Here is an 18,509-nt window from a genome sequence, read left to right as displayed (position 1 = left end):
TGTATGAAGCCAGTAGACGAGGGCTTCACTCTGGGCCAGAGCTGCTGTAATGTGTGTGTGTAGCAAAGTGTTCCCTGCACTAGCATGAGTGTGATGGAGGTGTAAACACACGAGGCGTCTCTGCATGGCTGCGTGTTTGTCAGAACACAGACGTGAGTGGCTCTCGGGTCAGGGTCGCGTGCAAGCAGCCCTGTGTTTTTAACTGGTGATCAGAGCCCCTGCAGATGGACAGGGACTGTATGTGAGTGAATAAGTGACCGGTTCGGCCTTTAACACATGGCTGGGGTTTATTAATGAGTCTCAGTACACACGCTGCTCATCTGATGAAAGCACTTGAGTACAAGAGGTCATATCATTATAGTAGAAAACATGCAAAACAAACTCACCAGCATCCAACAAAATGTTTTAGGACAGCCAGTGGCTGGATTAATTTGATGCCGTTTTTGCTAATACAGCCGTTTTCATTTTTCATAATGCTTTGAAGAAATATCAATATACAAGCCATGATTCAATTCTGTATACTGTGTTAATCAACTGAAAGGTCATAATATTTTTCTTATAATATACAACTCAAACATCTAAGACTGCCTTAGAGTTTTATTCAACTGACCGTTGTCAAAAGAACAAGCTGGATAATGAAATTATGAAAGGACTTAATAAAGCTGTATTCCCTAGCAGTGTTTTTTTTTTGTGCAAGAAAATGTATTTTTTTCATGCATGATACCGGAGTTTAACTGGCAAATACATTTTTTCTACAATTTTGTTACTTGTAGACAGCAGCTTTTCCAGAAATTATGCTCATTTCACTTTTGACAAATATTATTATCATTTATTATTATTACATTAGATGGTAATATATTTGAAATTAAAATGTATTATTATTATTGCATGAGTCATATGAGTATGACAACCTTAATGCAAGATCATTGAGCAGTAGGCAGTTTTCTGGATATTCTAGATTCTAGGTTGTCACCAAACAGCTTAATTTCAGCAGTAATAATTATCCTGCAGTTACAGAAGCCTCTTTCCACCTAAGAGTAAAAATAATTAAACAAATAAAAAAGTAAATTGTCACAGTGTCACTTTATATTTCATAATGTAACAACTGTATTTATTTATTTTAACGTTATCTTAAACTTTACCTGAACTTTCCTTTCTTTAATTTTTTTAGCATAACTACATATCCTAACCACTGTGATAAGATAATCAATGACAAACTTTGTCATGGAGTACACGTTTACATAGAGTTCAGAGTTATTTTCAAGATCTGAAGTAAATGTCTCTCAAAGGCTGTCAAAAAAGTCAATCGATTTTAACTAGCTTTGTATTGTTTCAATGTTAGTAGAAGGTCTGTACGTAAATGAGCAATGTGTTCTCTTTCTCAAATGTTTCCTGCACCCAGATCTTCCCGTCTATTTGACAGCAAAAATCACATCATCTGGCTGACTTTTGACATATCTAGGCTTTTATTAAAACTGCAGATCATTGTCCCATGATCTGTTTTTGTATCCCCACCCACAGACATTGGGAAACATGCTCAGTGCATTATGGGTGTTGAAGTTTTCCTACCCTTTTAGACAAAGGGAACATCACAGCCCTTTTAATCTGTTTTCTCTAGTTAAGCTACTTTAGTTAAATCCTGCCTTTTTACTGCATAGACAGTCACGTTTTAATAAAGTGACAACTCGCCAAATCAAATTAAATCATTTTAACATCATACAAAACACAGTACCTGAGCTGTCGGCTGGTCAGCTGTCTATTGCAAGATTAATGTGGATAAAATACCATTTATCGCATCGAGGAGTCACGTCATGGCTGATTAGGACATGGTAAAAGATGGAAAGGGGCTCCCACATACAATAGCCTACCTTACTAACAAAAACAGATAATTGTTAAGATGATTTCAGAGTAAAATTGTTGTACTCTTTGTTCAAACATATGGGCTCAATGATCAAAATAAGCACCATTAATAACGGTTTATAAAGCAAATCAAATTTATGATACAAAGTGAAAGTGCTCATTTGCATTTGGCCATTACATGCTAACAGCCAGCAGCAGGTGGAGATGCTGAACAACTGTTAAAGACGCAAAGAGTGGCCTCTGAAAAGTTTAGGAAGCACTTGCTGTGGAAGTACAATGGGTCTGATGAGACATCATCGGGCTAATGTTATCTAAACAAGTTGAATGAAACAAACTGGTGAGGCATCCCACAGTGATGGAGGCACTGCCTCCTAAAGATTTAAAGCCAAACACATCGGCAGCCTCTCAGTATGCTGGAAGCTCAGGGTTTGAGCGTCAGATAGTGATCAAAAGAAACACATCTACTCATCTAAACATGACCCCACATAACAAGCCGAGTGTGCAGGGAGCGGACACTTCAATTATACATCTGACAGCTTGGCTTTCACTAACACTAATAACACGCAGAGGCAGATGTTGAGAGGAGGGTCTGGGCTCTGGAATAGGGAGAAATGGGGAGAGAGACATTGCGAGAAACCTCCCAAGTGATGAAATTTCAATCTCAAAGTTGAATTAAATTCATAACATTCCACCTATTAAATAAATACTTCTATAGGTGATAAAGCTGATTGAGTGGCCCCTAAATGTCTTTGGCTGTCTATAAAAATCTGGCTAAACACAGAACAAAAATAGCAGCATTAATTAATTCTAGGATTAATCAATAAATTCACTTGAAACAGGTTAATAAAAATCTGCATGTCCAATCAATCCACACCACAAAATCAATTTGCCAGATGTAGATCCTAGAGGAGCAACAAACAATCACTCTGAGAAGTGAGCAGCAATGCAGTTCTAACAGTTCTTTGACAGTATTAAAAAAAAAAACCTTGTCACTCGGTATAAGTGCATAGACAATTGAACAAAAGCTGCAATAAACCTTCTTGCCGCCACCGATCTGCCACATAGGGTGTTAAATGCATTGCTAATAGACTGTAAGATGCAACACTTCCTGTGTAATCCTCGGGAGGCCAATTTTAGATTTGGTTTTCAATGGCTTTTGACTAGAAAAGAAGAACCTACAAGGCTTAAGGCTTGATTTAGATCAGAGAACGACACAGACAGCATCGTGACAACCTGGGTCACGTCACTGCAGAGACAGACTGCCGGAAGAAACGGAAAGATAAAAGGAAATATAGATGTAGCGAAGCAAAAAAAAAAAAACAGTGGGGAAACCTGTGAAATTGGTAAGATCACTGGGATTTATTTCCAAAGAACAATGCCTTGAAATATATAGAAAAGCCACACAGTGGCCCAGTCAAAGCTCAGATCACAAACCAATAGATCATAAGTTACATAAGTATTATAAATATGGCCCTTGTTCTACACTGTCCAAAATAAAATAACATAACAGTCCCGGTAAAACATTTTTACCGTTAAAAAAATATGGTATTTCATTAACTGATATAATGTTAATATACCAACCTATTAAAATGCTGAAACTGAAATCTGTGTAGTTTTTGTAATACACTAATAACCACCAAAAGCAGGTGGTGACAAGAAAGTCACATGATGAACCAAAACTCATCACAAGCTGTTTTTCCACAAGCTGAGAAGGAAAATACTAAATGTGAAATTTAACATAGGGAATTCTGGGAAAGTCAATTTATGTTTTTTCACTGTATATTACCGTAAAATTACATGTAATGTCCAATACAGTTTTTCACCGTATATAGTAAGGGAACTTACTGTTAACCAATTAAATGGTTTTTAGTCTCGCATTTTAGTCTTTTACCATTAAAATCACAGCCATTTGTTACAGTAGTTTTCAAAACAATTTTGTCAAGGAAAAAAGTGATGATTTAAAGTCCAGAGTTATAATCGACAATAAACAATGCACTATTATTGCTTTTGCATAAATTCTACAGAGGGTATTTTCCAATGACACCTTCCGTTACTTACCTAACTTACTAAAAACGTTATTCTGATTGGTCAGTTGCATCATTGTTGTCCCATGCAAATTTCCTACATATGTGTGCTAGTTTCATGTCTCTTAAAAACTTTGTATAATGAGCACTTGTGTTATTTGTCTCTTTATGATGAATCGCTTGTTGTATTGTGTAAACCGTTTGAGTGACTTTGGACAAAAGTGTCTGCTAAATGAATAAGAGTAATGCAAATTAGGTAACATGCTTGCAAAGTTACTTGTAGAATGCCTGGACTACCGAAATAAAGTGTAACTGAAATATTTCTTACTTAAAAATCAAGTACATTTATATTATATTATATTATAAAAATACATTTAGAAACAGAGCTGTGGACTGTCTTTGAAATAAATGTAATAAAATGTACAAAAATGAATTGATTTTGCTTAATCCCACTGAAGCACAATTTGGATTATTTATATTGGATAGGCCACATCCATCTTTCTAACCACAAAAGAACATGATTTCGGCCTGCACTGGCCTTTGAGCTATTCTTTCGTCCCAACTAGCCATACAATGGGCTTCTTTTTTGTTCCTCTTGGACTTTCCTTGCTCCATCACTCCTCCCTTATTCAAATGAGAGTCTGGTCTCGCTCAGCTCCCTCTGCTGATCAGCACTTTGATCATTCCTAACATTCAAAATTAAAATAAAGCTCTAACAACCAGTGCATTAGAATTTAACAGGTGTTCAGAAAGAAGCTGATACAGAATTTCAGATTACACTAGAATACACATCCCAGTCAGTGCAATTATAGCGGGATACCGAAAAGCCCTCTTGACTGTGTTACACCTTGGGATAACTGATCAGATTACTTTGATGTCTGTAGGTAAAACTGTAAAGAAACAAAACAGCAAGGCAGCTGCTACATGTATTCGGTAAACACAATTTCATATTCAAAGCAATACATTGGAACTCTGCATAAAGCATGCATGGATTATTGTGCATACCCAAAACCATGCGATGTGCCGACTTACTGTGATACACACGTGTACAAACACACAGAACACATATCTGACTACACCTACAACACCACAGATTTGAGACGGACCTACTGTGGAAAACTTGCAATGCTTGTACTTACTAACTATTTGCTACTCCTCAAGCTAAATTTTCAGCAACGATCTACATGACTGCAACAAAACGACAATTTCCACAATAGGCCATTTTCTACAAAGAAGATAAATCATGAATGGATAGTTTCTGCTTTAACGAACAGACATGTTCATGAATCTCAAGAATTGCTTTGTGGCTAAATAAAAATAAAAACCTGGAGCTGAGCACAATGAAAACAATGGAAACAATGAAATACTGAAATACTGAATCTTAAAATGAGCAAAAGGGACAGTAAAGTGATTTATAATGTTATAGGCTAAGAGATTTCGATTTCAAATAAAATTTGTTTTCAAAATTGATAACAATAAGAAATGTTGCTTGATCACTAAATCAACATATTAGGATTTCTGAAAGATCATGTGACACTGAAGACTGGAGTAATGAATGCAGAAAATGTAGCTTTGCCATCACAGGAATAAATTACTTTTAGAAAACCTCTCTTTTAAACTATAACATTTCTCAATATTACTATTTTTAGTGTTTTTTGCGGGGGTAAAACTAATGCAGCCTTGGTGACATGAAAGACTTCTTTTTTAAAAATACCTACAAAAATCTTACCCACACCATATATATATATATATATGCAATAACTGATTACATCCCTAATAGATCTGCTGAGAGGAGTTCTGGCAATGTTCGGGCAGGATTAATGCCAAATGCTTTGGAGTTGTCAGACAGCATGAAGTCTTTCAAAAATGAACAAAAACTCCTGGTCATCTCTTCCATTCATCTCTTACTGAAAGGCATTTCATTTATTATGGATGCGGTTATACTAAGAGGAGAAAAAGGAAATGAACGATGTGTGGTTTTGCTGAAGTGCTCATTCAGCTTGCTTTGCATACAAAGGGCATTGAGCATGATGTAAATCTGTCATGGTGCTCCCCACACGGACTCACCTCACAGTGCCCTGCGGCGGCTGTGAAACTCTGCAGCTGTGCCTGGAGTTCTTGGATCTGCTGATCTCTCTGGCTGAGCTGCATGCTGAGGGCTGCTTCCCGCTGGCGGAGCTGTTCCTGGCTGTGCCAAAGGGCTTGGTATGACACACTCAGCTCGCTGTGGAGCTGTCACAGCAGAAACAGACAGTGAAGGACAAGCTCGGTTAATGCAGTTAAGTCCTTGCTGGAACACAAGTTCACCCCCCCAGGGGCACGTGTTCACTTGTGAGGACAGGCGCTAAGATCACACAACAGATGCGCTCCTGTACCTTCTGGTAGGAGACGGTGTCTGCCGTGTGGGCCTCCTCTTGGCTGCGCAGGACTCTTTGCGTGTCCAGGTTAAGCCCCTCCAGCTGCTGAATGAGCTGGGCCTGTTCTCCTGCATGTTCCACACTCTGCCTGTACAGACACTGCAAGTCCTGGAGCTCGCTTCTGGACACAAACATGCACACACATCACGGTCAACTCCTATGGTCAGGGTTAATCAAAGCTCAGCCAGATCTGTGTAAGTGCTGCTTACTTGATTTGACAGAGCTGTTGTTCTTTGTCAGCTCCTTCTCGTTCTACAGTGGAAAGCTGAAGGGACAAAGCAGTTGAGCGACTCTGAGCCTCTAGCACGTCCTGTCTGCTTCTGAATAGTTCCTCTTCCAAATTCTGCAAGAGAAATTGATTGTTAATTGACACCTGGTTCAATGGCATGAAAAATACTGTACAGGCAGTTACTGTATCTTTCTGTGATGAACATGTTTTTAACTTCTAAAATAAAAATCATTTTGAAGAACAAAGTAAAAATCTTTCATTATTGTATCCTAATAATAATTAAAAAATAAAATAAATTAACAAAGCTCCTTCACTGCTTTTTGTCCACTGCATCAAAATCATGTGGTGTAACTGACAAAGTCTTGTGTTTTGAAAAATATGTAGGAAATATGCAGAAATTATGGGTGTTTGTGAAATGTGTATGTAAAAAAAAAAAAAAAAAAAAAAAAACGCCCTGCAAATGCACACTTTCTGCATGTAGTTATAATGCTCCCAAAATTGTATAATGGGGCAAAAAAATGGTCCTGTATAAGTTTTTCTCATATTTCTATATACTATAGGTAAGCATAGTTCTCAAATATCACCACAGTTGCAAATGTGAATTGAATTTATTCAACAGTTCAGTAAATATATGAGTTATATGGTGTGGTATATGGTAATGTGAGTTACATTTTAGACAGAGCATTGTCAATATGGTCAGTTTTTACTTATTTCGGCAAAGAAAATAGTTCCAAACAAAGCCACAATGGAACTATTGTGCATCTCCGACCAAGCCACAATGGTGTTTCATTTCCATTCATAAATACACTCATTTGCTTTATTTCTTGAATAATTCAGCCGTTTAACCAAATCTGTTGAATAAATCATTAAGACTCATTCATTTTAGTTTCATATTTTAAGGTAATACTTAGTTTAAATATTGAAATATTAAATTATTTTAAAACAATTACTTTCAAAACATTAGTCCCATAGTGTTATTTATGCAGTTGTATAGTAATTGCATAATTGCAGTGTTAACACATTGCAATGCTGCTTTAGATGCGGCATCTGTACCACTTCTACAGTGCAAAAATTGATTTTGTTGATACGCATTTAATTTGATTGGTAACACCCCATTGTGTCTTATTATTCTAATTGCATTTATTGATTAAATGTAAGAATTCGACAATGAAGCAGCATACATCTAATAAGGTTTGAAATTGCTCTTATACAAGTAAAATGCCAGTGAAAATCAATTTAAGGAGGTAAATACGGTCTCATAATAAAAGAGTTTATTTCTGTCACTGCTGTGGGCTAGCCAGTGCACCACATAATTATGACAATTATGAACAGCTTTGGGATTCAGCTGTCCATGACAGGCCTAAATCAGCCAAAGTACTAGCACAAAAACACAGTCACCAAAATAAGATCTAATTATCATTATCAACAATCTATTTGATCAATATCACACCCCCTAGCAGGAATGGGGGGGAAACGATAACAGAACAACATTTAATTTTCATAAATAATTAATTCAAGATATTTTTTTAAAATAAATAAATGAATAAACAAATAAAAAAAGAAAGGTGCAAGGAGAAAATGTGACCCTTTTACTTGATGGTCACTTTTAAATTATAAATATAATTTTTTTTTTTAATTTAAAAAAATACTATAAAATATCCGACATGTACACAAAGAGCACATTTCTGAGAATACAAATATGTATGTTTTAAACTAGATTTGTATTTTTTTATGTATTGTTTTTATCATGGACACTCTCGCTTGACAACAAACCACCTCACAGAGAACTTGAAGACAGTAAAAAGGAACAAAGAAAGACAACGGAATGAAAGTAAAAGATGAGCAACTAAAGCGGGAAGCCTATCAGCAGCATATCACAGGAGCTGATGGAGATAATGAGAAGCAAACAGATGCCGAGCATCAAACGCTCAGGCCAGGGAGAGCACGGGCCAGCCCTCATTAAAAACTAGCCAGTGCTGACAGGGGCACTGAGAGAGACAGAGAGCGCAGGAGGAAAGGGGACACAGTCCGAGCACCACTACAGTCTAATTTAATTGGACTAGTTAGAGTTTAAGGTCCACACAGACCTGCCTCTGCCCTTCCCCATGGAGAGTAATGAACACAAATCTGTATGTAAAGCAGGTAATCACACAGGTGCTTGAGTGACACTCAACCCAAGAGGACACAAGTCCTATTAAACATACACAAATGCTGAACGAGGCCCTATGGAACATGCTAACAACAGCTCCTGCTCCGTCTGTAGTAGGTCATTATAGCAGAAGTCGCTAAGCACCGCGACAGCAGGCAGGACTGATTCGGGGCCACATGTAAAACAGCTCTGGTCACGTTGCGCAGGGTACACTCCCGCTGTTGAGTGGGGAAAAGAAAAATTGGGCCCACCATGTTAACCCACCAAGTCATTATTTCGCCCCCCCCTGAACATATCTATCAATATTTAACATTTGCGCATTGTGAGACAAGTTCATTTACATGAACCCGCTTAGAAAGCGGCAGAAAAGAAGAAAAAAAGAGAACAAGGTGCGAAGCGGGGGACCTTACCTTGACTCTGGAACTGCTGACGGCCTCTTGGTCCCGCAATCTCTCCAGCTCTGCCTGAGAGGATGAGTGCTGAGCATCTAATTGTTGCCTGGCTTCCTGTAGGGCACGCCTGCCCTCCTCCTCGCACTCCTGCGCCTGCCTCCTCGCTTCCTGCCAGGGAAAAGAGAGCAAGAGACGGTCGCAGCATTGGGATGAAAGGGCGGCAGAGCGGGCAGGGCCGGAGAGGGAAGTTCGGAGTTTACCTGCGTTGGCAGGGCAAGCCGAAGCCCACGCAGGTAGCCTGGCGCAGGGGCCATCTTTAGCTCTAATGACAGCTCTAATGAGAATAGCTCCACTACAGGCCCATTAGTCCTGCCAGCCTGCCTTTGATGCTGATCTCTTGCTCCTTTCTTTTTTATCCTTCCCTCCCTTTACTAAGAGAGACCCTGAAAAGACACATCCTCCCCAGATCTTCACTTTATCAATTAATCATGCCAGTCCCATCAGAAGGTAATTAAGGAGAAGCCACATCACATACACACTCTTTCCTCAGCTCGGCCATCATTAAGTATTTATTGAGAAAGTTAGCTGCTTTTCCAAGCTATGCTGTCGCTGCCGCCCCTGCACCCGATCCGGGATTTTGAGGCCTTAGGCAATTGCCTCCAGGGGCTTGTCAGTTTTTTTTCCCCTCCCTGTCTTCCTGGTGTCACAGGCACAGAGGCAGCGCTTTAAAAGTGGTGCCAGTGGAAATTTGTCCAAACCTTAAGTTGTCGACTCTTATTCCCCAGTCTGTGCTGCAGAGCTGCCAGTTCTTTCTTCATTAGACCGCACTCCTCCTCACTGCCACGCAACTGCTGGACTCGGTTGTTTATCTCCTGCTCTTGTGCCGTCACTTTCTGTTTAAAGAGCCACACGAGTGATCGTGAGAGACAGCCGTTAGTCACAATCAATCTGGGTATGAGTGTTTACAGGACTGAGAGATAGGTTTCATTAATAGTTTCTGTAATGGGGTCAGCTGTTGTGTGATACGGAGATGGGAAAGCATGTCACAGGCGTTTCGTCCTGTATTGCTAAATGTGGGACACGGGAATTAGAAGTGCTGTACTATGATGTTTCAACAGGATATGATAAAGCTAAAAGAATGATTCGGTTTTACATGCTACATTGTTTAAGTAAACAGTTTCTGAAGAAATAATATTGAAAGGCCAAAATCATTGCTGTTTAATTAGCGCTTCTCCAATGAGAAGTATCTCTAGTATCTATTCCGTATGAGCAGACTATAGTAGTGGATAAACTACTATAGGTAAACACATCAGAAGTGTGGATGCACTGGAGTCTAAAAATGATGATAGAGCAGCAATATGAAAAAAATAGTTTGGCTGCAATATTGAGAGGTGGCTTGTTGCCAAAAAAAGTTTACTACCAGAGAACACAATGCACAATTAATTACAAAACTTTATTTTTAGTTACAGTATTTTTGGATAAATGAAAACTTGGTACAAAATTTACATCAGGAGATGAATTAGTATCACAAAACAGTGGTAGTGCCCATGTGCTGAATGTGTCCACACAAGTTCACTGACAATACTCAGAACTAGAACTAGAACACTCACCCATGCATGAAATGCAAAAGCAGACTAAAAATGAAGTGTCCCAGACTTAAAGTTTACCAAAAACAAAAGTTATGTCATTCCAAACCCATAAGACCTTCATTAATCTTTGAAACACAAAGAAATATATTTTGAGAGATTTTTGATTGAAATTGCATTGCACCAAAATTTTCAAAAAGTTGGTAAATCGCATGTCAAGTAAGCATGGTTGAGCTTCTCTTTACCATATTTGATGAGCTCTATGCATGCGCATTGACCAATGTTTACATCTAAATAAAGGCCTAAATTAAATCTGTTTATCATATAAAGTCAATGTGTCTCTTCAGAAGACTTGGATTAAACTGCTTGATTCATATGGAGTACTTTTACAATGTCTTTACAATAAACTTATCAAAGCATCAAGGTTTTGTTGGAATGGACTTTTGATGGAGGGACAGCATTGTTCAGGTTTCATTAAAAACATCATCCTTTTTGTTCTGAAGATGAACAAAATTGTTATGGGATGACATGGAATGACAAAGGTATATAACTGATGACAGAATTTTCATTTTTGGGTGAACTGCCCCTTGTTCTGTGTACAGCACAAATATTCAATATCGTTCACAGTTATCCATCTACCATCTCTGCTATTCCGATAAAGCGCCCCTATTGCTAACACACACTTCAACCAGGTTGTGTCGACTCAACGCTGATATCTCAAAAAATAACCCTGAGCTGTGGGAGGCAATTAATTGCCATGTTTGGGGAAATCACTTGAATCTTTCTAGATAGAGAACTTATGTTCAGTCTGTGCACCATGCAAATGCAGGTTTTAATAGAGATTTATAGCACAAGTGAAGCTCAATTCAAAATGTCGATAATGAGGTAGGCAAGCACTGTTTTAACCCTAGTACTTCTCAATTGGTAGGAAAAGAGGTTTAAAGAAGTTAAGAGGTCTAGGACAGAGAGATTAGCATTAGAAATCCCCAGTGCAGTTCAAAAATGAAAGCTAATTATGTTACAAAAATGGAAGAAGAGGGGTAATGGAAGGGGGTGGGGTGAGAGGAAAGCTGGTCAAAGTTAGTGTGGAAATGCAGAGATGAGATGAGGATTCAGCAGACCATCACACGGCCAAGGAAGGAAAAAGCAATTAATCACATTTGGGTTCGTTTGGCGCAAAATTTGGATGAGACGAATGCCAGTGGTTTTGAGTGGTACCCAGAATTCTGATTATTAACGAGTTTCTCAAACGGGGCACAATGGCCATATTCCACTAACAGGCCAGTGCAACTTAAACCTGAAACTTAATTTTTAATCTATTGAAAAAATATTGCATACTAAAACTTCAACTTCAAAATGTGCACAGTTGGCTCTGACTCTGAAGCAAAGGCCATTTGTGAGTAAAAATACACTATATTGAGGAATTGCTGACCAGACAGATCAATACACAGGATCAGTATTCGGTTGCTCTGGATGTGTCAACATGTCTGCCATCTTGGAACAATCATTTCATACAAACATTTCATATTTATGACTTATTTAACCTAGTGTATATACAATCCACAGTTTATCATAAATAGTTCATAATATTTTGATACACTTTTAAATATTATCAGATTAACAATTTATATGTGTGATGCATCAATAAGTATGTCACCTACCAAGAACGCTATTGTCATAACATGACTGAATGTGATTAACAGTTCTAGGTGTATAATTTGATTGGTGGTGTGCCATATATTTAGTGTTTTAGTGCATACTTGGAGTACAATAGCACTGGAATGATTCAATGTTTACATCACTCTACTTATATTTTTTGTAGCATTCCCGACTTGAGTATGTGAGCAGCATAAGTAGAGTTATTTTTAACTCCGTATTAACTTTAGCTCACAAGTTTTTTTCAGACTTGTGTGTGAAGTCACAGTGTTTTCTATTGCGTCAGGATAATCCAGAACGGGGTTTCTCTCCCAAGTGAGTGGCGAGCGAGAATTTTCTTTGTTACTCAAGTCCACTCACATGCTCTGTTCCAGTCTGTTTGTTGCTTGGCAACATTTAAAGATTGATGCTATGGCAGAAACATAAGACAGTATTATTATCTTGTTTACTGAATTTTTGTATAAAAGCAATATCACACTTGCAGTTTAGCTGTTGTAACTAAACTATTCTGATCAACTGATAATTATATTGGTATAAGTATAGTTTATGGTTTGGAGAGTAAATCACAATCACTACCAAAGTACCAAAATTTGTGCAGCCAGCCAGGACTGAACATTTAAAATTTAAAATTTTTTAATTTCTCATAATAGCATTAAAGGTTGTGTTTTGTGCCATTTATTATTATTATTATTTTTAAATGCTTTGGTTTATCCCTAGACCCTAGAGGGTCCACCCACCACAGTCTCACAAAATACTGTGGGAAACTATGATACTGTTTTTATGCAAATTTACTATATATGAAATAATATGTTTGATTGCTTTTCAATTGTTAGGTTAATTTATAGTTTACAACCTTATTTCATTAAAAGGTTCAAGCAATCAGACTGTTGTTCCAGATCATTGATGAAGAGCACTTTACCAATACTCTTTCCTTCTGAATGTAACATCGTCAACAATATGCAGAACCATCTGACATTTATGACAAACCAAATCCTGTGAAAATCGGTAAGAAGGGACTGTTACAGCCTGTTGCAAAGCACACCTGTCATCTGTCTGACATTCACTTCCTTGCAATTACAAGCAGATCTTGACCTTTCCAATATGGCAGACGCGCAGACGTATCACTGTAATTAGAAATAGTTGCTAATGTGCCATCTAGGTGTTTATACCTACGGTGCTGACACTAAACATAATTGCTGCTATGAAAAGAAACACACCGGCCCTCCATTAGTAATGCTGTCATGATGTCAAAGTCGTGGCGTGGTGTTTAGTATGTTCCAGTTTGGTCCGCTCTGGCAGAGGTCCCCAACCCCTGGTTGCGACCCAGTATCGGGCCGTGAAAGATGACTCTAGGCTATATGCAATCCCACTGTATTATTTATTGTGCGTTTCCCCTTTACAAGCCAATATCCAAATTTATATAGATTTCAGAAAAACGTTGGTTCCACACTTTAAGGTTCAGCTAATATTAACATGCACGGGAAACAAACATCTCTTGAAAGTTTCTTTAGTGAAGGAGGTAAGAAAAGAACAAATGATAACGGCAACGAAGAAACAGCTGTTGGCAAGCAAAAGGGGAAAAATAAAGCCGCTTTTAACCGAAAATATGATTATTCATCTATAAAATACAGTTTCTCTCTGGCAATTCATGCTCCAAATCCCAGCTAACGAGTCAATGATGCTCTCGAAACTGCTAAAATCATTGGATTATTTTGAACAGACACAACGTTAACAAATAGAGCAACAGCATCTGTTAAAAGCAACCAAATCTATAAGTGTAGCTGCACTGAGAGCATCATACTTGGTGGCTCACCGTATCGCTAAAGCCAAGAAGTCCCTCACCATCGGGGAAGAACTGTTTTTGCCATTTGCCGTGAAATGTTTGGCAAAGCTGCAGCTAACAAGGTAGGCCAGATTCCTCTTTAAGATAACAAACTGATGATTTCGCAGAGGACATTGAATAGCAATTCAATTAGAAAGGGTTAATGAGTCGCCAGGGTATGCACTGCAGGCTGATGAATTGACCGATGTTGACAATGCAATATTATTGGTTTATGCACAATATATAATTAAATTTGTATATAATTAATTTCTCACTGCATGGGAGAATGACAACGGTTTTCAAATTGGCAGACAAAATGTCTGCATTCAAAGCCAAGTTGCAACTGTGGGGACAGCGAGTGCCAAAGAAAGGGCACATTCGACATGTTTCCAATATTGCCAACATTGTCCCCTTTGGGGAAAGAAAACTTGGACCTTCTCTCTCCCAGATGATTTGTGATCACATAGCTTTGCTGTCAGCTGAGTCTGAGCGCTACTTCCCAAATGCAAGTGATCCAAGAACTGATAAGGAATGGATCTGTGACTCATTTGCAAACGTGCCTTGCAAATCACCCATGCTAATGCGTGAAGAGCATCAGCTCATTGAGATAGCAAATGACAGCAGTCTGAAAAACATGTTTCAGACATCCTCCCTTGCAGGCTTCTAGATTAAACAAAGACGGAATATTCAGAGATAGTTGTGAAGGCTCTGAAGTGTTTACTTCCTCTTCCAACTTCATACCTTTGCGAAGTGAGTTTTTCTGTGCTTACAGTAGTGTTGCTTTCGTCAACGAAAATTGTGACTAAACATCGTCGTCAACGAACCTTTATCACGTGACGAAAACGAGATGAGACGCAACATAAATGTTGGTCATTTGACGATGACGATAATTAAATATATAATGCAATATTGTTGACGAATAAAAATTAGACTAAATGTGTTTTGCAAAATAAAAACTATGCTAAAATGTCTCTTCATTTTCGTTGACTAAAACGAGACGAAACGAAATGTTATTTCGTCTCGTTTAGTCGCGTTATTATTATTATTTTGCAGTATTTCTGTTTCCTGTGTCACTTCTGGAGCTGCATCAGGTTGCACTGTGCAGACGCAGGCGACGTCACTTCCTCAAGCCCCACTCGCGGCATTATTTAGAAGACGACAACAAATATGTTAACATGTTTGGTTGGTAAAATAAATGTTGTTAATTCAAATCAGAGCGTCTTCCTTGTCTGGCATGAATGTATTCTCAAGTCTATAAGGTAACAATAATATAATAAGATAACCTTGTTTGAAATGGGTTTGAAGAAAAGAAAATGTTGGTTTCGTCTATACTACTAGCGCAGTGGTGGGCCGTTAGGGGAAGCAGGCCCTATAAAAAACTAAATTGTGAGAAAAGTGTTTTTATTGATTATTTAGGTATCATTTTCATTTGTGTAATGTCCACTAAATTGCCTATGATTAGTTTAGTTGAGGTTGAACTGGAATATCCTACATAAAGTCAGAGGCCAGCACTACAGATAGTGCTACCCTTTTGTTGAAAGACGTCACATCTGATTTGTTACAAGCATTAATGACAGAATCATCAGCCAATCAAATTTTGACTTTCAATGACAGCCCGCCCTCTGGATCCAGCTACGTGCCCAGTGCTACCCCCAGCGTTAGACCGCCCCTTTAAGCAGGGATTTCTAAGGTACGAACATGAAAGTAAACGAAAAGAAAATGACAGCTGCAGTCATCGGCGCCTACACCAGATCTTGTTGCCGATCTACTAAAATCGCCTTTTCAAGGCGCTCTTTTGCAGACAAAAGAGAATAACTGAGAAAGGAAGACCTACACCCAAAGTGAATTCGCTAACAAAGGCCAGCAAAGGTTTTATGCGCCATTTCAACGATTGCAACTATGAATGCTATCAGTGGCTAACAGCTAGCACAAGTTATTTTGTTGGCCATGTTTACTTTTTAATACGTGTAAAGGGACATGGAATGATAGACCCATGGACTTTATTAACAAGTGACAGGTGAGTGCTTTATTATTTGATGAGTATTGTATCATGCACATTGTTATGGAGGTGTGTTGATAATACTGTGGTGTGGTGTGTGGATGTTTGTACAGTTTTGCTGCTTTGGGCACATTGTCATTTTAGAGTGACATGAATGTGCATAGTGACTTGGCAGATTACTTTTACTGACCATGTAGGGAAATTTACTCTGCATTTAACCCACCCCAATCTAGCCTACTATTAAAATAGTTGATCAGCCGTCATTGCTTGTTGAGAGCCTGTGTGCAGCATAACATGTGCATTATATGCATATAACTGCGTTAGCTGTAACAGAGATGTGTAAGATGTTTGCAGTTGAAGTTGAGCTTTATTGTCATTCCGCTACATGTGGGGAGATACAGTGGAACGAAATGTCGTGCCTCGCAGGACCACGGTGCTACATAAATACATACATACAACAATGAAGTAAAAAAAACACTATAAACCTATACACAACTAACCTTGCTTACTGAAGGCCCTGACTAAAACCCCACGGTATGCCACTGCTACTAGGTACTTATACTATATTGACTGGGTTAAATAGAATTACTAAAAAGAGACTAAAATGCCGTTTTCGTCGACTAAAACTAGATGAAAATAGTCATGGATGAATCTGACTAAAATAAGACTAAAATGCTCAGACTTTTAGTTGACTGAAACTTGACTATACTAAAGAGAGTATGAACGTGACTAAAACTAATAAAAACTAAAATGACAGCTTAACACAAAGACTAGACTAAAACTAAAATTAAAACAGGCCGCCAAAAACAACACTAGCTTACAGCCACTAAAACAAAGTTACGGAGCAGACTGTCCATCTGCAACACGCTTTGAGTCTCAAGGTCACGATCCCTTTATTGCAGGGAAACAAGCCCAGTGCTCCCATTGATTATTATGGCGAGTTGTAATGTTTTGTTTTAGTTTGTTGTTTCATTCAGTTGAAATAGAGATGTAATTAGAGGATTTCATGTAAATTTAATTTTTGTTCCGATCCTCCCAAGACCCCCACCCCCTCCTTGCAGCAAGAATATTGTAAAAACTAAAACCGGTCCATGCTATAAAAAAGGTTGGAGACCCCTGCGATATGGGTTATTAAGCCATGGCTAATCTTATTTACACAAATGAAGAGTATGCGTGATGCGTGGACATATTTGACCGACTCGCTGCTGGTGAAGAGACAGAGTTCCTAATGAAGCCGACTGACAGATGTTTCATTAAGGGGCATGATTAAAGGTGAATTAACAACACGGCTTCATCATTAGCTGTCATCCAAGCAGATCTATCAAGCAGTCAGAGATGCTCATTAAAAAAGGAGAGACGAAGGTTTCTGAGACCACATACATGTCTGTACACCTGTGGCTGGGGTGAAGTTTAAGTTGTGTAAAGCTCTCACAGTACCTGCTCCAGCTCTTGGATTCTGTAGTCTTTTGCTTGAAGGATCTCCAGAACTTTCCTGTCCTTGTTCTCAGATTTCTGCTTTTCCCTAGTACAGCACAGATTGAACAAAAGAGCAAAATTAAAGGTGCAGATTGTCACAGTAGCAGATACAGAACACAGTCCACTGGCCTCAGTGAATGCTGCAGCCACTCACATTTGAAAATCTATTTGGGATGATGCAATGGTGATGCTCGGTTAGGAGATAAAACACTGCAGGATAGACTAGATGCTATGGGAGAAGAAACAGGCAAAATTGCCTTTCAACCACTCAGCGCATTCTCTGAGCTTATACCGCAGAGGGTCAACAGGGAATGATGGGATATAACTACAGTCTCCAGGTATCAGTAATTATCAGGATATCAAAACAGGAACACTACTCACTGGGGAAACACAAACACTCCTTTCCTTTCAGGATCTAACCCTCTTTAGTGGGTGTTTGGGGGGAAAAGACAAAAGAATCACAATTGGGGCGAGTTTGTTTGAACAGCCGCCACTCACCTGGGATCCTCCTTTCCCTGGTTCACTTTTTCAATCTCTTCCACCCTTTCTCATTCTATCTCTCCCTGAGGACATCTGACATGATACGGCTCTCCGCAGAGAACACCACTGCCTTGAAGCTTGGTGATGTTAACCATATCCCAAGCCAAGTGTTCGCTCGCTACCAGACCGGCCAGAATTCCCAGTAGCCTGTGTGCTTCACAGAGTCAGCACAATTATCATGTCAATCTCCCGTGTGGCACAATGCTGATATATGCACACGCCCTCGGGTGCATGTTGCCAGTTCTTTGAGGAGCAGCTCGGTTTGTTGCCTCTGCCTGAGGAAGAAGCTCGTGAGGGATATGGGAGAGCGTAGCCTGGCTGGTGCTCTTTTATTTATCATCGCTTCTAGAGTCGAGGAA

The 18,509-nt window shown here is 38.8% G+C and overlaps 1 protein-coding gene across 1 annotated transcript in view; it reads right to left on the bottom strand.

Annotated features, from left to right (window-relative positions):
• The window catches only part of LOC306872761 (centlein-like), a 93,716-nt gene that overhangs the window by 70,973 nt on the left and 4,234 nt on the right, over positions 1-18,509 (bottom strand). The window contains exons 4-9 of the mRNA XM_079421526.1: positions 17,572-17,656; positions 9,830-9,964; positions 9,090-9,239; positions 6,511-6,644; positions 6,260-6,422; positions 5,952-6,116 (exon numbers count right to left, since the gene is read on the bottom strand). Coding sequence (XP_079277652.1) covers positions 5,952-6,116; positions 6,260-6,422; positions 6,511-6,644; positions 9,090-9,239; positions 9,830-9,964; positions 17,572-17,656 — 832 coding nt within the window. The remainder of the gene's footprint in view (positions 1-5,951; positions 6,117-6,259; positions 6,423-6,510; positions 6,645-9,089; positions 9,240-9,829; positions 9,965-17,571; positions 17,657-18,509) is intronic.

Source organism: Barbus barbus (genome assembly GCF_936440315.1).
Source record: "Barbus barbus genome assembly, chromosome: 7".
Classification (NCBI taxonomy): Eukaryota; Metazoa; Chordata; class Actinopteri; order Cypriniformes; family Cyprinidae; genus Barbus; species Barbus barbus.
The sequence above is the reverse complement of the archived record's forward strand: the minus strand, read 5'-3'. Positions and strand labels throughout refer to the sequence as shown.